This window comes from Fusarium tjaetaba, assembly GCF_013396195.1.
Source record: "Fusarium tjaetaba strain NRRL 66243 chromosome Unknown NRRL66243_c0000189, whole genome shotgun sequence".
NCBI classification, from domain to species: Eukaryota; Fungi; Ascomycota; class Sordariomycetes; order Hypocreales; family Nectriaceae; genus Fusarium; species Fusarium tjaetaba.
This window is the reverse complement of record NW_023501385.1, coordinates 41,382-60,973: the sequence shown is the minus strand read 5'-3', so window position 1 is coordinate 60,973 and position 19,592 is coordinate 41,382. Positions and strand designations below refer to the sequence as shown.

At 48.2% G+C, this 19,592-nt stretch overlaps 6 protein-coding genes across 6 annotated transcripts; 2 read left to right on the top strand and 4 right to left on the bottom strand.

Annotated features, from left to right (window-relative positions):
* Positions 1 to 596: 596 nt before the first annotated feature.
* Positions 597 to 1,454, bottom strand: FTJAE_8663 (uncharacterized protein; the record flags this gene model as incomplete). Its single annotated transcript, XM_037355503.1, has 1 exon — positions 597 to 1,454. One exon carries the CDS (start codon positions 1,452 to 1,454, stop codon positions 597 to 599), a length of 858 nt encoding a protein of 285 aa, XP_037204256.1.
* A 928-nt stretch (positions 1,455 to 2,382) lies between these two features.
* FTJAE_8662 (carbohydrate-binding module family 50) lies at positions 2,383 to 3,750 on the top strand (the record flags this gene model as incomplete). Its single annotated transcript, XM_037355502.1, has 1 exon — positions 2,383 to 3,750. The coding sequence occupies one exon, from the start codon at positions 2,383 to 2,385 to the stop codon at positions 3,748 to 3,750; it is 1,368 nt and encodes a 455-aa protein (XP_037204255.1).
* A 1,365-nt stretch (positions 3,751 to 5,115) lies between these two features.
* FTJAE_8661 (uncharacterized protein) lies at positions 5,116 to 6,213 on the bottom strand (the record flags this gene model as incomplete). The annotated part of the gene is made up of 1 exon (XM_037355501.1): positions 5,116 to 6,213. One exon carries the CDS (start codon positions 6,211 to 6,213, stop codon positions 5,116 to 5,118), a length of 1,098 nt encoding a protein of 365 aa, XP_037204254.1.
* A 1,674-nt stretch (positions 6,214 to 7,887) lies between these two features.
* Positions 7,888 to 9,928, bottom strand: FTJAE_8660 (Phototropin-1; the record flags this gene model as incomplete). The annotated part of the gene is made up of 2 exons (XM_037355500.1): positions 7,888 to 9,336; positions 9,386 to 9,928. 2 exons carry the CDS (start codon positions 9,926 to 9,928, stop codon positions 7,888 to 7,890), a joined length of 1,992 nt encoding a protein of 663 aa, XP_037204253.1.
* Positions 9,929 to 13,443: 3,515 nt separating this feature from the next.
* FTJAE_8659 (ATP dependent RNA helicase) lies at positions 13,444 to 17,043 on the bottom strand (the record flags this gene model as incomplete). Its single annotated transcript, XM_037355498.1, has 1 exon — positions 13,444 to 17,043. The coding sequence occupies one exon, from the start codon at positions 17,041 to 17,043 to the stop codon at positions 13,444 to 13,446; it is 3,600 nt and encodes a 1,199-aa protein (XP_037204252.1).
* Positions 17,044 to 18,782: 1,739 nt separating this feature from the next.
* On the top strand, positions 18,783 to 19,339 carry FTJAE_8658 (SNA2 integral membrane; the record flags this gene model as incomplete). Its single annotated transcript, XM_037355497.1, has 2 exons — positions 18,783 to 18,840; positions 18,891 to 19,339. 2 exons carry the CDS (start codon positions 18,783 to 18,785, stop codon positions 19,337 to 19,339), a joined length of 507 nt encoding a protein of 168 aa, XP_037204251.1.
* Positions 19,340 to 19,592: the final 253 nt, after the last annotated feature.

Below are 19,592 nucleotides of genomic sequence, written 5' to 3'. Positions count from 1 at the left end.
ATGCATGATGTGTTACAGCCGTACGGCACAAGAGATTAATCCCTCTCCCTTGTTACGTTACAAAATGTTGTCAGGCCCATATGGCTCTCCACAACCACGGCCATTGCAAGATACGGCCGCATTCTCCGGCTTGGCTGGCGGCCGAACTGTTGGTTCGAAGTGCTAGTTTGGAGTGTTGGTCGTTGGTTGAGACATGATATAGCGTGATACACAAAAGACCCTTAGACCCTCAGGGCTACTGTGGGGGGAGAATACATGGGACCCCGTGGCGAGCGAAAATAGCATGTTGTCTCCACGTTACAGTCTATTTGACAAAGCGATATTTTGGCAAAGTCAACATGCACCAAACTTAGGCTGATGTACGAGGTTGGTGAAGACTTGGCAAGAAATGATCAGATCAGGGGTTGGTCTGGCCCTGAGTCGTGTGAAGGGTCTGAGGTCTGTTGATCAACTTGAACGTGCCAAGTACGGATTTACGGTTACAGAATGAGCCATCGTTGGCTGAATAACCATGTTCTACTTTGCAGTTTATTAGAGAGCAGACAGACTTTATCGGATTATTCTAACTAGTATGCGAGGTATGAGCTAGAGTCGTATTACAAGATATAGGCTAGAGCTCCCAGTAAGAATGCTACCAAAGTGGTCCCTCCAGAAGCAATTCGCACTCCTATACTATCATCTTTCCAATCCAGTGGTTTGCAACCCCAACTTTCCGGGATCTCCGACCTGTTGGCGATGCTGCCGCACACCCGCCAAGTCATTTCGGCGACGATGCTTGATGCAGCCGCAGGGGGCACGGCGACACACTTATCTGCCCGAGTTACCAGAGGCTCGACTGCGCAGACCTCTGCTACCATCTCGTCGGCGCTGATATCTCCTTCCGGGACCTTGATCGTGTTTTGGACATCGATGGTGAGTCCAACTGGGTATGAACAATTCTTGTCGCTTGTCTCAGCAACGAGGTCGACCTGTCCTGAAGGGCCCTTTGTAGTGAAGGTAATGTTGGTCGTGGTATAGTTGGAGTCAATATAGTGTGAATCGTTGTAGTAGTGATAGCGATCCTCGACGCAATTGCGAACGCCAGTAGTGAGCGTCATAAGCCATTTGCCTTCGAGATCCAAGTACCGATGGTAAAGGACTTCCAAGTGAGGATCATGGTTGGCTGAGATATTGACTTGCCGAGAGTCGAGTCTGCCATCAAAAATGAATTGGCTAGTATTACTGTAATTGTAGATCTTGTAGATAGCATAAGGCTGAAGAATAGGAATAAGTTCGGGGTTTCGGAATGAGAAAACAAAAGGCGTCATCAAAGAGGGAACGAATGTCGACTCATTGCGTGGAAAGACTAGACCAAAGTCCAAGATGCCTGTAGAATCTTGTTGCAGTTCCTCAGCAGCCCCGTTGGAGACCAAGATGAGGAAGAACCAACACGCCAAGGAATAGAGGCAACGCATTTTGCAAATGAGTGAAAATGTTGATTGAGAATGAATGTACGCGGGAACAAATTTAGTTTACAAGGGCCTGAGCGACTTCTTGTAGTGAGCGGGATCCACGACCCTGCGTCTGGCATGGCACATGAGCAACGTGCCGGCATCTGCATGGCCGTTTTACCGGCTTGGTAGTTGTTGGTTGATAGATGTTAGTCAATGCACCATAGAGAGTAGTTATACTAGCGGGGCCCAGCAGGGGTAAGGAATATACCCGGAATAAAGCAGCACATGTCACAAGGGGTTCTCAGCCTCTGCGGCTCTGCCCGCGGATCAGAACCACGCGGTAACTACCTAGACAAGTAAAGATCGACAGGAACTCGCTGGCGAACATCCAGAAGAGAGTACAATTCGCAGCCCAAGACCCAGCTCGGTTACAGCGCCAAGACTGCGTCACCTTTTCCGGCCTTTACCAGTAAAGGTCCCTGATACTTACTTTTGCGAGATTTAACCGCGAGGGCAATTCCTCTTTGGGAAGGAAAAGAGTGCTTTAAACTGGGGAAAGCTGGGGTTAGATTGGCCACTTGGAACAAGCATAAAATTAACCTTGGCAGCCACTGGTTCGGCCCGTCGGAACATCCTTCAGTTTTAAGGCAATGCTTGCTAATGGACCGTTCTCGGCCGAGCCCAAGAGTCAGAACCAACAGCCTCAACAGGGTCTATCTCGAGAGTTCTGGAGAGGGAAGGTGTTGCTCTTGTTCGCCGATGAGGCGCAGATTTTTTGGAAGACCAACAGTAGACTTCATCAGACGATTGAGGGACCTTCAGTCCACCAGGTCGGAAGAGAGAAAGCTACATATAAATCGAGTTGTGGCCGGTACTAGGTAGATTAGATACTGCATCAACACCTTCACTCAGTCTCTCTTTCTTCTCATCCATCTTCCAAGCCAACGAGATGCATCTCACAACACTTTTGGCTGCGAGCCTTCTCCCGGCGCTTCCCTATGCCCGTTCTATCCCCTCGCGTCGTGGTGTGGATTGTTCATTCTACACCTCTCCCGACAGTGGGGCGACATGCGCAACCTTTGCTGAAGCCTGGGGCATGTCTGAGGATGATCTCAAGGCATTGAACTCTGGTGTGAAGTGCCCTGACATCGATACGCAAAACACCTACTGTGTGATTGGGTCTGTCAACGATGATCCCGATGAGCCTTCACCTACCGCCCCCCCTCCTAAAAGCACGGCTCCTGCTTCAACCAAGGTGACGTCGGCCATCAAGACAACCCCAACCGCTGTTACGCCCACTGTTACCCAAAAGCCCACTACTACCAAGCAGCCTTCTGGCAATGGTGTTAAAACCCCAGAGGCTATCCAGGAAGGCATGGTAAGCAACTGCAACAAGTTCCACTACGTCTCGCCTACAACCACCTGCCAGGGCATTCTTAACTATAACAAGATCACCCTTGCCGATTTTGTCAAGTGGAATCCAGCTGTCGGCAAAGACTGTAGCGGTCTATGGGCTGAGACGAGTGCATGTGTCGGTGTCATCGGCGGCTCTACCCCATCTCTAACTACAACCACCAAGCCTAAGCCCTCAGCAACTACGCCTGCGAATGGGATCAAGACGCCAGAGGCCATTCAAGAGGGCATGGTGTCCAATTGCAACAAGTTCCATGAAGTTAAGGATACGACTACTTGCCAGGGTATTCTCAACTATAACAAGATCACCCTCGCCGACTTTGTCAAGTGGAATCCCGCTGTCGGTAAAGACTGCAGCGGACTCTGGAAGGGCACTAGTGCATGTGTCGGTGTCATTGGCTCTACCCCATCTCCGACTACAACCACCAAGCCTAAGCCCTCAACGACTACTCCTGCGAATGGGATCAAGACCCCCCCAGCCATTCAAGAGGGCATGGTGGCTAACTGCAACAAGTTCCACGCGGTGAAGGATACGACTACCTGCCAAGGCATTGTTGAGTACAACAAGATTACGCTTGCTGATTTCATCAAGTGGAATCCCGCTGTTGGTAAAGACTGTAGCGGACTCTGGAAGGGCACCAGTGCCTGTGTTGGTGTAGTAGGCTCCAAGCCCCAGCCTACAGCCACGGCTCCCAGTAATGGAATCAAGACACCTTCGCCTATTCAAGATGGTATGGTCAAGAATTGTATTACATTTCACTATATCTCTTCTACAACCACATGCCAAGCCCTTCTGAAATACAGGAAGATCACCATGGAGCAGTTCTTCAAGTGGAACCCAGCAGTCAAAAAGGATTGCAGCGGTTTGTGGAAGGACACTAATGCTTGTGTTGCTGTTAAATAAGCTAATTCAGTAACTTGGCCTCTGAGTTTGGTAGACCTTGTCTAGTATGGTTTCAAGCAGAGAGTTTAGGTTACAGGGCGCTTGGGTTGGGGGCCAGAAGGGCTATGGGTAGAAACTTAATTCTTGTATAACATTGTTTCTAGCATACTATTGATATATTCTAGCTTATATATATTTTTTAAAAAAATGAGTTTATATCTACACGTTTCCGAGTTCCATGGCAAGGTTATATATATGGCAGATCGAGATCATTTACACCGATCGAAGAGTATCTTGCATCTTGGCTCAAAAGGACCTGCGAACCAACAAGCCGCTGCAACAGGTAAACTGATACAAGGCCTATTAGGTGTTCACAGATGAGTTTACTATGGTATCTTCAAGTTGGGCAGAACAGGGAATATGGAAAATGGGTAGGGGCTGATGGTCTTCCATCTGTGTCAAGTTTCTCAACCTGTTTTTTTGTTTTTCTATTTTCGTGTACTGACCGCGTTCACAAGCCCTCCGACCCTGTTCAGTCTTCCGCCCCTTCAACTCTGTGTTCATCCACCAAAATGTCAACCTCCACTGGCATCATGTAAATCCACCACAAATTAATACAAAACACATCCACCAAAGCGCCCTCAAGGCGTAATTGCAATTTCACCATCCCTTCTCCACCACTCTTAACACCCCTCAGGCCTTTGACGCTTCTGGAGTCTGTTGCGAGTACGTCTCTGCATAGGGGGTGGCCAACTATCTCCTGAAGATCGCCAAAAGTTTTGTCGCCAATTTTGTTCAGCCTTCAGTTCTGCGAGTGGTCTTCGAGCGTTAGAAATAGTTTTAATTTTTCTATTTGCTCTCTTACCTCTCCAGTGTCTTCGGCAACGTCTTATAGACTCTATCCACTTTTGAGACCTCGAGACCGGCACTATTCGTTCTTGCTCGTAGTTGTTACGCCTGAAGAAAGGTAGAAGGCTCTCCTCAGCAGGTGGTGTGTTGTAGAGCTGGTTATGGCTCCGGATCCATATGGTAGTGGTTGGTTCATACGCCGGTGAGACTTCAGAAGCAAGGTGTTGTTGTTGATCCTGCTGTGCCGGAGTCATCCCCGGGATGGCCATAGGAAACAGAGCCCCTGACGATACTAATGCAAAGTAGCTATTACTTACCGGCGCACTCCCTTCGAGTTCACACATAGGTGTCCTCATTTCTATCTTTGGAGGAAGATGACTTTGAGCAAATGGTGACTTTTTGATGACGAGCTTTGGGGAATGGTGGTTTTCAGGCTATGATGACTAGGGGATGATGAGGGTTAAGAAATGAAGCTATCGACAGTTTAAAGAAAATGTATATATATTTCAAAAGAAAGGGTCCTCTGCCGAAGCTATCTCATCGCCAGCTTGTATGGTTGCTCACCCCTGGCAACGGCTTCCGGTTTGGAGCTGTTCGCTGGACACTGGCGGATGAAGCTTGTTGCTTCGATTTATCTGCAGGTCGAGGGACCGTTTCTTTGTTGTCGCTGGAGCGTCCATCTTTAATAGGAGGATTATGTTGTTGACCTTGGATGTTCTGTGGATGTTCATGGGATGTTCGGGAGCTGGCCCTGCTTGAACGTCCCCATAGGTACCGGTAATTATCTTCTGTGATCATCTGATCAGTTGTTGGATATGGAGGCGGCTTCTTCTTGTGTTCGTGTTCCTGTTGCTCGTGTCGATGTTCCTGTTCATGCTTCTGTTCGTACTTTACTTTGGGCCGTTTGTCTCTGCGTTCATGGCTGCATCTACACTCCCAGATGTAGTACACAAGGTATAGAAGTAGTAAAAGTGGGATGATCAGAAGGGATAGCCAGCCAAGCTTTTGGTTCGAACCATGCTCTTTGGGTCCCGCGGGAGGTGCTTCAGAAGCCTTGGGAGGCGAGATTGTCATGGTAGAGGTCATCGTTGTAACTGCAGAGGTAATTGTTGCAATGGTTGTTTCCTTAGCGAAAGAAGTGATGAAGCTGGATGTCATGGTCGTCATCACAGTGGTCGAGCTACCACACAGACTGACTGAAGAGACACCTGACCCTGGACCCGAGGTCGAAGACGTAGGCCGTGGCATATACTCGGGATCTCCATCAAGAAATCCCCACGCATTCTTGGCCTTGTCACTCAACTTCGCTGCTCTCAGATCTCTTTGAGGACAAACACCACGAAGACAAGGATCAGCGGCACAGCATCCCAAGAAAGGAAGTCCCTCTCCAACGCAGGTGTACCAACTGACATCGACGTTATCGTTGAAACAAGCCTGAGGGAGGAACTCATGCTGAAGTGTCGCGTTGAAGCTGGCGGGTCTGAGATGTTGATCAGGACAGAAGCCTTTTCTGGCGCCGCAGGGGTTGATGGTGCAGCAGCCGATGAAGCGATCCGGATCGTCAGCGCAGATGTAGAAGATTCCGCCGTAAGGACAGGTTAGACCCAGATCCTGGATTGGGTTGTAGTCTGGCATGGCTGTGGTTTGAAGTAAGATGCGATGGTTTCCGAACTTTGATCTTCACAGTAAATGGAGGAGAAGAGTCTTGAGAAGTTAGGAACTAAAGAGGGCTTCTATGGTATATACACTGGCATTTTACAACTCACAGCATTTCATCTAACCTGCTTCATTGTTACGGGTTGACCGACCTTTCTTGCACCTAGATATGCAGGTTAATCTACAGACGATGCGAATGAGGCTACAATTCTCAGAATTGAGATCAATAGTTCCATCCTGTGGCGTTCTTATTCTTTGTGATTATAGGCGAGCTGCAGATCTAGTTGAGTTGGCGATATGGATGAGAAAGTCTGAATTATGTATGAGTTGCAGAATATGAGAAGTGACAGAAACTCATCAACACCAATGAAGCGGTCAAGAAGGACCAGAAACATGTTGGCAAAACATTGTATGCTGAGATACAAGAGTTATTTCCTGCTGGGATGCTATCAAATACGGAGAATCTATGCTTAATGTGAAGAGATGTAATATCACTACGGTCACAGATCAATGGAGTGATATGACATTTTCTATTCCAGATAATCATGGATGCCACAAGAAGTTAGTGTCTGTGTCACGAAATAGGATGATCTTTAGCAAACATATGCAGCTTCCTGTATACACCATGCCAAAGGCTATCTGAACTTTACCTTTCACTGAACTAATGGCCGAACAAACAACTAAGGTAATTTGCCAGTTGTTACAATGACAGTTGTTGGGTTCAGCTTGAACGCCAATGAAGCAAATACTTGTTCCCGTTATCTCCCAGCGTAAACGAACACACACGCCTAATGTGGCAAATAGCGACATGACGGATAACCAAATCTCCTAGCTCATAAATACATAGCTTTATTCCATCTATTTCAAGCTATGTGGAAAGCGTTTGTTAAAGCCAGGGCAGATTGCCAGGGCCTAGACAAGGCGAAACAGGGAATATGTTGAGTTGATCATCACTGTCTTTTGACACTCGCTCAGACTGAATATTCTCAGTGCCTTTGATGTTTTAAAATATGCCTTGAACTAATATTGATACTTGAATCTCTCATGAAAGGCTGTGACCAAAAGAGGCTATAATTTGTCAAATGTGTCTTATCCGCTACAAGCACGCAACCAAGCCTCTTCAACCAAGGCCATCAGACTACAGTTCCTAGCTCACGGCCCGCCAAAACCAGTAGCCAACAACAGAAACAATACCGGCTATTCCCCCTCGGTCCCGGTAACTCAAAAGCCATAGATCACGCACCGTTGTCGGAAATTATTAGGCTAACAGATCGGCAGTGCCTGTTACCCCTTTGTGGTTGTCTTGGCGGATCGTTGGCGGAGGTCCATCGTAGGGGTACTGAGCTTTGGCGATCAAAGGCTGTTTTTGGAGAGTGACGCGGACTACAAGGCGTTGTTTGGGCTGTATGTCAATAGAGAGTCTGGTTCATTCAAGTCTATGAAGAAGTCTATAGCATATCACAGTGGAGGAGAGCTTGGTATACTGAAAGAATTCAATGTAATAATTATAGTCGTGACTTCATTCTCTTGGTCGTTAAGAGTAAATACAGGTATAAATAGTCTTCCAACATCCCCTGATACAATACAAAAAGAAAATCTTCATCCAACGCCCGTATATTATACCATCGTTTCGTCTTTCCGCTCATCATGTATTTAAATTGGTGACACAATCATTGCCACATACTTGACATATCCTTCAGTATCTTTAAGAGGTGTCCAGTGGCTCATCATCTTGGCTGGCTTCTTCGGTGATGTTTCCCCGCTGTCACCACTCAGCGTTCTTGTCATATTGGCCCTGCGAGGGATGTGGTTTGCAAGTGCAAGATCCAACGAGACGGACTTTCCATCGCGGACAACGAGATCACGGACTGTCGACTTGAAGGCCTTGGTAACCGATGGCAGTGTAGATTGCTCAGTGAAAATGTCGAATATATCTTTACCAATGATAGCTTCCGCCGACATGCCTAGGTCAAGGGCATCGAGCATCTCTTTGGAGTAAAAAGATACACACAACTTGGGTGGATACTTCATCTCCTGATCGAGAGGCATTGCGCCCAAAGAGGCTGGGTATGAAGGAACGTGCTCAAGAATCATGTATCGGGCGTATGTCGTCATAAGCATTTCAGGCTGATTAGAAAATCTCCTTATAACGGTTCGTGTGCTGTAGGTCTTGTCAATCATCGTGGGTCCAGCTGATGACCGTGGTCTATCCGAGCTGCGGCGTGGGCTCAATGGTGGCGACAAAGGAGGAGGCGGTGGCTTTTTGAACGCTTTGAAGAATCCAGACATCTTTGTTGTCTTGTATTGGTTGTTCTTGACACTCAGGGCTTCCTCCGCTTCAGGCTCGCCTTGAGATCCATCGCTAGCCCAGCGAGAGTTGCTCCGTTCGGGTGTCTTTTCTTCCTCCGCAGCACCGTACGACAAAACCTTGAGAACGTCATGAGTGTCGTGCAGCGAGGACGAGACATCGATCTGGGCGCCCATAAAGAACTTTGTTTTACCAGCAGTATCGAGAAGAGGGCACAGGAAAAGAAGATTCCAGAACGGCGTCCCATCTTTGCGAAAGTTGAGAAGCAATTCTGTACACTCCTCGTTCCGCCAGATCGCGGAGCGCATCTTGGCAATTCCATCTCGGTCAGTTTGTGGCCCCTGAAGGAAGCGACAATTGTGTGCCAAAACCTCATTTCGTGCATATCCTGTCAGTTCCTCAAACTCATCGGAAGCAAAGACAATAGGGTTTCCGGATCGCGACGGGTCACTTAGACAGAATGATCCCTTAAGGCCCGGGTAAGGGTTTGGTGGTGAATCGCCTTCTGCGTCGAGGGAGAGAGCCAGGCTAGTACACTGAGATAGTTGCTGTTTGACAAAATCGGGGAAGATTTCTCTGACGATGCGCTGTTCGATATAGGTTTTAGATTCGAGAAACATGTTTTCCAGGCTGGGAATAAGTGATGTTGTGAGATGCTTGATGTTCGTATTGAGAGCCTTGGACATTGGGGATGGCAGATTGATTGGCGATGTGGCAGTGATGGAAGTATACGAAGTTGATATTGTCGAAAGTTGAATGACAACCTGCTCCAGGGATTGGATATAGTCGCGAATCTGCTCATGATTAGAATCTGTTAGGTGATATCTTGTCTGCTCATCTTACCTTCATGAGGTAATCAACATTCTGACCGAGTCCTCGATTGGCGGCGAATCTCCATAATTGACCACTGGCAGCATGATCGGCCATGACCATATCAAACATCTCCCGTCCAACGAGATCAGGAATAGGCAATTCGCCGGAACCATCTGACTCAGTGAAAGCGATACTAGATCTTTGACTTCTGGACGATGTAACAGAGTCAATGCTCCTCAACCTCTCACCCGACCACTGGCCCAGCCCGTTGCTATACATGCCGGCGCGCGGTGTGCCATCAGGGTGGTAGTCGGTATATTGTCTCAGAATGTCCTCATTGGTGTGGAGTGAAAGGCCTGAATTGCTGCGCAGGCGGTAGGATGAGAATTTAGCACTCTTGGGGCGGTTTGCTCTACTGGTTTTGGGTGGTGCTTGAAGACCCCGCAGAGATGAGGTGACAGAATCGGAGTTGTTGTTGGAGAGTGTCGATGTTGTGGAACGACGACGCTCAAAATCGGGTAGAGATGGAATAGGAGGAGGTTCGAACGACCGAAGAGCGTTAATTGTAGGCATCTTGTCTTAATTATTATGCCCCTCCACAAAAAAGGGACGGACAAGTCGGGTTGTTGCTTTATGTCTCGGGAGTGGTGGAATGTAATGCGATTGTGCGACACAAGCGCAACGGGTTATTATAACAGTTGCTGATTGATGTTTATAGCGCGCCAGAAGAAAAAAGAAGATAATTAAAAGTTGAGTATTTGTGCTCTCATGCAGTGAGAGAAAAGGACCAAGAGTTGTTAATGTTGAGAGCGACAGTGTAAAGCTTAGAAGACCAAAGTTGGTTTGTGAGAGTTGTTGGTGTTGGTGGGAGGTTGTAAGTTATCAGATTGGATTGGATGGAAGACGAGAGAAGAAAGGAAAGAAGGAAAGAATGGGACCCGAGCGCAAAGACAAGTTAGAACAACAAGAAAAGGCAAGAGCAGCCCAGGTAAAGCAACGACTAGGACCCTCGTTCAATCGCGAGTCGCGGAGCAGGAGCAGCCCACGATCGCTTAATACCACGGTACCAGACCCAGCTCAGGTCGCAATGGAAGAGAGGAAGGCACCCAAGACTGACTCGCTCACTCTTCACTCTCACTCTCACTCTCATGTCGCTACGCTACCTCATGCAATTCAGTGGATCAATCACAGGCTACTAAGGTGAGCTTGCGGGGGCGGGCCAAGTCGGGTTCGAGCAAATCCTTGATCTTGGCCGAAAAGCCACTAAAGAAACCCAGTCCCAGTGGCTTCTGCAATGCTGGGTCCCCTTCTTAGCGCTGCAGAAAGTGCACATAGCACATGTTTTCCGGAAGATATCCATGCCTGCCCCGTCCCTGTCCACTGGGAAAAATACTGCACAAGGCTTGACGCCAAAACTCGCTGTAGAGGTTCCGGTGTTTTATTGTCCCCCTTTGAACGAGCTGAAGACCTGCATTGAGTTTTGAGTTTGCAGGGGTTCAACGTGCATTGATGATAAATCCATTTATCATAAGACACTCTCTCCTCTGTGTCTGTCTGTGTCTTTGCCTCTCGGACCCTGTTGACTGAGAGACAAACTATCGAAGCTAACAACTGAACCACCAGCGGATCGGTCCAGAGCTTGCGGTGGCTAACAAGAGGCGTCGATGCGTTTCCGGGCTGGTCACCCAAAAGAGGAAGCCTCCAAAGAAGAAGAGAGAGCGAGCTAGCGATCTACGATCCGACAACGCGGACCCATTCGTTGCCATGTCATGTCATGTCATTGTACTCTGAGTTGAGTCAAGAGCCAACGTCTTTTTTCTAATTCTCTTCCCCTTCTGGCTCCTTTCTCCGATTACAGGAAATAGGCACTCCCGTTCAAACTCTGTTCCTTGGAGGCGTTGAAAGGTTACGTGGTCTTAAGAAATGATGACGACGGAGGTTGAGGTCGGTTTTATGCAGATTGATGCAAACACTTTGGGAGAAGTTAATCAAGGAGGATCGACAAGGATAGGCCGCCCTGCCACTAACGACACAGAGAGAGAGAAAAAACCACATGCAAGAGTGTGGTGGAGTTGCAATTGACAATTCATCTGAAACATCGAGGTTGCATTAGAGACCCTTGTTTTTAATTCTGTTCAATTAAAATAAATTAAACAGTGACACTCTCACTAATTACGTTACCTACCCAACTCTTCATGATTATATGTATATCATCAAATCGAACTGCCATTTTTGACATTCCCCTTGGTTCAAAGATAAACTTAAACAACAGAGATTACGTGACCTCTGGCCAAAAGGTTCAAGCCACATGATCGACAGGCCAAGGTGGCATCCCTGCGTCAATCATCCATCATCAACATGGTAATGATGATGAAAAGAGAACCGAGGTATGCCAATCCCATACATCACCATCTTTTTTCTCTTTCATCGTCATTCCAAATTCCTCACGAATGCAAATGCTGTCAACCAAAAAATAATACGCCGAACCGCGTCGGCCCGTTGAACAGATTGGGGTTGAATACGATGGAATTAGTGCCCACACCGTCATGACTGGCCCTGTTGGTCCTCTCCAAGATTGATCCCTGTAGAGCGTCGAGCGACAAACCCGGCAATTTGGTCTTGTTCGGTACAAGGCTGTGTTTTTTGCTTTTTTCCTCTAATGTTCTTTGACATCTGCACGTAGAACCCAGGGATGCTGGTCTTGAGGATTTGAATTAATTTACTTTTTATTGCTCACGCGACTGGTGAATGTCATCTGGCAGCTGCAGTGGCACCTCGGATAATCTACCCCATCATCCAGGCGTGCTTGGTTGCATTCGCCAATCGAATATAGGACCCCATCCCCTGATTATTGGCTTGCTCGGACCTGGACCTGGTGGTTTGTGCTTTTTGTTATTCATGCGTCTTGTTCCCCTCGCTGCACAGACTCTATCAGAATGTGTAAAGGGTCTAAATCACAGATTCAATCTTCATGCGCCGGTATCAGGATATCGCTGCGGCTTTTTCTTATGGCGTTGGTCGTGTCTGTCAGTGTATCAAAGCGTTGAAACAGCTGGTTAGTACAGACTAGGCAGTTCTGGTGCAAGCACCTGCATATCGTTGACCCTCACGACTCGTCTGCAGACACAGCTGAAGAGAATTTTAGCTGCATGAGTCGCAAATGGTCTGATACCGTAAAGTCCTTTACGACGGCCTGCTGGGGAAGGTCTGAAGCTGTCTTCGCATGCTGAAACGCGCCGGCGACTGATTCCGGGAGCGCTAGAAGTTAGAACATTGGAGTTGGCCGAACCAAGAGATCAGGTTAGATAAGCCTTGGACTAGACGATGTCGGTTCGCAAGCGAAGCTAGACTTTCAAGAGACTTGTGGTTAACTAATCCAGATCAAAGTCTTTGATTGGAGGAAGCGGTCATATAACAACTTTCAATATCGAACACCCAAGGACTACAGTTCGGTGGTAGACAAATTGGATATCAATTCAAGACTTGAACAACTATCTTCATTGTCGTAGTTGCTGTAGGGATTTTACAATAGTTGGCTATCTTTCCTGATACCGTTTCGATCTCATGGTCTTGAAGTATACTGCGCGATACAGGGTAGGTCAGATAATACAGACGTCCAGGTTAATAACAATAGCTTGGATAGTAAGCGAGAATATGTCAGGCAAATCATTCTGAGATCATATAAAGCCTATCCCAAACTATGCAAAACGGTCATACACTCATCAAGTGCTGTAATATGGGGTTGGAATCGCAAGTTTAGACCAGTCTCTATCCTGTACCTTAGTGCCATAACTTGACACTTCTAACAATATAATAACATTACCCTTAAACCCAAGGTCTACCACATATACACCGTGTCTCTCAGCATTCAATTTCTCTTTTCCTTCTTTAGTTTGATTCAATTAGAATACAAGTTCTCAATCTGCTTAAATCTATAAGATGCCCCAACGCCCATTCTAATAATTTTTCTCGAAAGCAAGAAAACACGGGACGTTAGAAGAGAGTGCCAAATAAACTTAGTAACGACTCTCCTAAGCTTAGGCTAAGTTACCTAAATATTTTCATCCCTTAGGACTAAGGTCCAGACATTAACCCCAGGTTCCACCACCACCTCCTCCTCTTCCGCCCTTCCTCTGCGCACTCAACCTCCAATCATCCTCAGTAGCAAATTTATTATACAGTGGCTGAATCCTCTCCGCCTTCTTCCTCTTGCTCAGCTTATCCGTCGGCGCGACCTTGAAGAACGTCGGCGCCGCCTCGACGAGCCACTTGGGCTCGATGCTCGTGGTGCAGTGCATGTACTCCTTGCTCGTGAGGATGAGCTCGTGGTAGATGACCCACTCGGCCTGCTTGCCGAAGAGCGCGGAGCTCGGGTGCAGATACACGGGGGTGCCCTCGATGAGGGTCTTGTAGCCCTCCTGGGGATCCTTGCGCGCCGCGTTGCGGAAGAAGCCTGCGCAGAGGGCCCGGCGGACCTTTTCGGTGTCGCGGCCGCAGGACTTGATCTTGTGTTTGTAGCGGTCCATGATCTTGACGATTTGATCCCGGACGTCCTTTGCGCGACGCATGGAACGCGCTTGGATGAAGTTCTCGAAACACCAGGGTGCTGAGTAACCGCTCTGCTTCCATGAGTTGTAGACGTTGAGAAAGGTTAGGTGGTCGCCGTGAGGGTCGTGGAACTTGGCCTTCTTTTGATCTGCTTGGGACTGCTTCTCTTTGGGGCGGTAAAAGACGGTTGGGATGTTAAGCATGGACACGATGCTGAGGACTTCATCCGCACATTCTAGATCAACAGCAGCAATAAGCACCTTGGCTAGGGAAGGTTCCATAGGGAAATCGGCCATCTTTCGCCCCAGTCGAGTGAGCAGACCTTCGTCGTCGAGGGCACTGAGGGCATATAGCTCCTCTAGTGCTGTAAGCATGGTGTTGATAGGGGGCGGGTCCATGAAGTCAAAGTGAAGCAAGTCGTTAATGCCCATTGCCTTGAGCATGAGGATTGTTGTGGATAAGTTCTGCCTTTGTATTTCAGGGATACTTGTCGGCAACATTTCAGACTGGTAGGCTGCCTCGGTGTATAAACGGAAGCACTTTCCAGGTCCAGTTCGACCTGCTCGACCTGCTCTTTGGTTTGCCTGGGCCTGAGAAATTGGTGTAACTACCAACGAGTCCATACCCAACTTGGGGTCGTAAGCGTTCTGCTTGACAAAGCCCGGGTCGACGACGTAGTAAATTTCGTCGATAGTAATGGAAGTCTCTGCAATATTTGTGGCGATGACAACCTTACGGCTGCCAGGGGGTGCAGGATCGAAAATTCGACTTTGCATTTCTGTCGGAAGTGAAGCGTAGACAGGAAGAATGATGAGGTCTGGCACATTAGGCCCTAAAGCTTTCATTCTCTCATACAAGACTTCGCAAGCCGTATCAATTTCCTCTTGACCTGTCAAGAAGAGAAGAATGTCGCCCTTGGGCTCGGTAATATGGATCTGCATGACTGTGACGAGAGCGGTATCCAGGTAATCTGACTCGGGTTCCTTTGAATAGAGGATTTCGACAGGGTATGTTCGACCGGGAATAGTAAAAATAGGACATTCGTTGAAGTACGCAGAGAATTTGTCTGCATCAAGAGTAGCTGAGGTGACAATGACCTTCATATCAGGGCGTCGCTTGAGAGCCTTCTTCAGCAAGGCAAACAGCACATCAGTGGCAATGGTACGTTCGTGAGCTTCGTCAAGCATGATACAGGAGTATCGCGACATGTCAGGATCCACGAGAATCTCACGTTGAAGCATACCATCTGTCATGTACTTGATCTTGGTTGAGGGACTGGTGCAGTCTTCAAATCGAATCGTATATCCGACCTCCTCACCAAGCTTGCATCCAACTTCTTCCGCTACTCGCTTGGCGACGGACATGGCAGCCACACGACGAGGTTGCGTACAGCCAATGATACCATCATTGGCAAAGCCAGCTTCAGCAAGATACTGCGTTAACTGGGTCGTCTTTCCTGATCCTGTTTCTCCGACTACAATCAAGATCTGGTTCTCGTGAACGGCCTTGATCAGTTGCTCCCGGAATGCATATACAGGAAGCGACTCTCGTTGTTCCTTGATGCTAAGGTTCGTGCGCTTGCCCAGGGACTGTCCCTTTGGAATGACTGCCTTTTTCCATTCTGGCACGTCTTCAGAGGGTTGGTTCTTCCTGGCATTCCTCAAATCGCTAGCAAACTTCCTCTTATCGGGATCAGCCATAGGGTCTTGCCATTGAGAAGACAGGTTCTCTTTGGGTTCGTCCTTCGCAGCCGCATCGGCTTCTTGTTGCTTGAGCTCCTTACGTTCCTTCGCCAAGTTGGTACCAGACATAGCGGCTCGATTCATAGAGCCTTCTGGGGCCTTGACAACGCGAATAGGTGATAATTCCAGGGACTGCTTGGTCTGTCCGGCCAAGAACGGCGGCTCCTCCTCGCGAACCTCAATATCGACATCCTCTTCAAGCTCAAGTTCGCCATCTCCGCGGAGAGTCGCGTTGTAGTCTTCTTCCAGGTCAGGGTAGTCTGAAGCCTTGGCCACTCCCGATGCGATCAACTGTCTGATCTCCCACCTTTCGGGAGAAGTCATTCTCTTCTTCTGTCGTCGTGGAGGCCCCAAGTTATCTCGAGGCATGCCGGTTGGTTCTGCAAACCCGTCTCTTGGACCTCCTCCCAGCGCTTCCATATTGGCACCAGTTGTCATTCGAGCTTGTGGTTCTAGATCCTCCCCAGTCGATTGATCAACATCCTTCATTGACAAGCCCACACGATCGCGGCCATTCTGATCCTTATCGAGACTTGTCACCTTGACCCAGACTTTTTGTCCATGAGACACCAAATCCGATGGATGGTTGACGCGCTGTCCAGCAGACATTCGGGAAACGTGTACTAAGCCATCGACTCTGCCTTTCACATTGTGCAGGTTAATAAAGGCGCCGAACTCCTTCAATCCCGTTACATGCCCTTCGTAAATCTTGTGCAATTGCGGTGTATCGTCAACTTCAGGAGCTGGAGCATTGCGGAATCGGTCGTCGTCATCGTCGCCTTGTCGCCGTCGCCCTCGTCGATCTTTGCGCGAATCGCGGTACCCGTCACGCCAATCTTCGTCGCCTCGCTCATGCGACCGCGAACGCGATCGGTATTTATCTCGTTTTCGTCGTTCTCCCGAGCGCGACCTTCTCCTCCTCCTTGACTCTTTGTAATCGTCGCGGGGGCTCCGACTTCGTTTTCTCGCGGACTTCTCCTTTTTCGCCTTCCCTTCGAGGCCCTCTAACAGTGCTAGTGTGTCGTCGAATGCGCCAGAACCATCGTCGCGCGCAGGCTCAGGCTCTTTATCTGGCAGTGCGAGGCCACTAAAGACCTTTTCCTTCTCTTCTAGGGTTCTCGAATGATGCTCTTCATGGTTGGCCTTGGCTTTTCCTTTTCCCTTAAACTGGGGGTGCAGAGCAAGCACTAAACGGTCGATACTCTCTATAAGGCTGAGAGGAATCGAGGGCAGGGCCTTTGCTAGATCATCGCGAAAGTTGTCGAAATTGCTGCTTTTGGTCCGTTTGTCGATTAGGAACTCGGCGACTGTTTTGTCATCTATGTTCATATGATTTTTCAGCTCGGAGGAGACCTTCGAAACGAGGGATAACAGCTCGAGATTCGCCAGGTCATCCATCTTGTTGTTGTGTTGGGTCGGAGCTGTAGCACCCAAGGTTGACGAACATGAAAATAAAAAATTGGATGAGTCAGCGAGCGACCTGGACAACCTCAGCCACAAGTACGAAAATACTTAGGTAAATTTATGATAGCCTTAGGCAATCCAAGCATAAGCTTAGGAGAGCCTTTGATTATTTTATTTACCTTTAGTAAGTGCGCCTTTGAGAGGAGAAGGTCTGGCCAAGTGTAGTAGATAAATTCCGGGGGAGGGAGGAGGGATTTATATAGGTAGATTCCGCTGCCTGGAAGTTTCAATAAAAACCTACATGCCGAAGCTTTCTGCTGCTTTAGGATTTTAATCTATAGATAAAAGGCTTCTGTTTAATACAGAGCATTTAGGGAGAGGTAAGAAAACCTCAGACTCTTATCCTGAGTAATAAAAAAACTTAGGCAATTTAGTCTAAGGTTAGGGGAGTCTTTACTAAGTTTATTCAACCTCTTCTAAAGTCTTATATTTTCTTGCTCCCTGCGGACTCGAGGAGAGGCTTGCTGAGAAAAGACAGTTGATCTTACTCGAGGACAGTTTATTCAATTTCAATCCAAACTTAAAAATACAAGTTATTCTTCTATTTACATCGCCTTCAGACTAGGCATCTGGAGTACAAACTGTCAATACACTGTCCAAAGCCGCGAGAATAACTCGGGCAGTAAAGGGAATAAAACAGAAAAATGTTATAGAGTGAGGAAAGCAGTAAAAAAGGATAGGAAAAAATCATTGCCTGGCAATATAGCGATGCTACATACTTGAAGTTTTGGTGATCTTGATGACCGCTAATAATTCTGTATCAAAAAACCAAAAAGTGTGGATAATGGTGGGTTCTAACCACCTACGTTGGACGAACAGGGAATCGAACCCTGGACCACTCCCAGATTATTCAGAAGGCCGAATTATGCTAAGGGAGTATTATACCACTAAACCATTCGCCCGATGACTGCGTAACTGTGTGAGAAAGCTGAGCGGAAGCTGCACCATGAGGGCACCCAGTTGTCTGAGGCTGTGCGTAGTGTTGAAGCCAGTTTCTCGTTTTAGTTGTGCGAGATAGGTACTTGACTTCGTAGTTGCTAGTGAGTAGTTGAATAAACTTACAGTTTAGCTTTACATAAGCGATTCAGCATCTGCGTCAGAGTTTTTGCGCTTCTGCCTGAAATCCATTCATGTCTTGACGAGAGTGTAAGTGGAATGACGTATGCGAGGCCATATCGTAGAATACCTTATTGTAAGAAGAGGCTGCACTTCTTGTTTCATTGTCTCTTCGAAGGCAATTCGATGAGATTATGGCAGCCAAACGACAGGCATGAGTCCTCAACTCAGTATCTCCAATCACTCCATTTCATGGCATGTCTCGTTGACTTGGCTGCCTCCAGCACTTTAACCTCAGTGATGACCCGATTCTGTGGCTGTCGGCGGGGTTCCAGTGACTGACGTCTCAACTACAACCAATCACGCACCCTCTTCCTCCCTGCGCGGTCCCTCTTACGCAAGCCCCTCCCCCGGAGACGCCACCCTCCAGGTGACCCAGCTTCTGTCTCGCATGGCGTAGCGCAGAACCTCGCAAGAACCCTTCGTCATCGTCAATCAGGTCACACGCTCTCTTTTCTTCCTCGCACCAAACAAGCCATACAAACAACCATCAATTCTTCAACTCAACCGCTTTCTCTTTCAAATCAAGAATTTTGAACGCTCCCTACTATACAACAATGTGTTCCGCCGACTTCTTCCTCGCTTTCCTCGCCATTCTCTTCCCCCCACTGCCCGGTAAGTCCACCAGTTTTCCCTGTCGCGCATCATCGCTAACATTGATTTAGTCTGGGTAAAGTGCGGTCTCTGCAGCGCCGATTCTCTCATTAACATCCTTCTCTGCTGTCTCGCCTATATCCCCGGCCTCATTCACGCATGGTACATCATCGCCAAATATCCTGAGCCGCCCTACGAGTACGAGTCCTTACCACAGGATCGTGAGGGTAACCGCGTTACCTACGTCTACGTTCAGTGCCCACCAGGCCCTCATCAGCACGGCCACGGGCACCCCCAGAACCAGCAGCCCAAGCCCCAGCCTCAACCTCATCATGGTAGTGCTAGCAACAACAATAACAGCCTGAACTATGGCACCCAGAACGCTGGTGGTTCTTCTCATCCTGCGCCCCAGCAGCATGGCGTGACAAGCAATGGCGAGGGTAGTTCTGAAAGCCAGGGCGTGCCACCTTCCTACGCCGACGTCGTCGCTGGAGACCACAAGATTCAGTCCAAGGATTAAATGCGCCTCGCATGTCTCTACGCGACACGGAAATAAGACACCGAGATGGCTTCGTCTATCTCTTGAAAATTCCAGCGACTTGTTACAATTTTGCGCAGCCGTCCACCACAACAAGCGGGTCCTTGAGGACTTTGGTGAGATGGCCGAGTTGGTTATGGCGCCAGGTTAAGGTTAACCTTAACACCAATTTCCTGGTGGAGCAATCCTCCTGGGTTCGAGTCCCAGTCTCATCAATGAGTTTCATTTTTTGCGC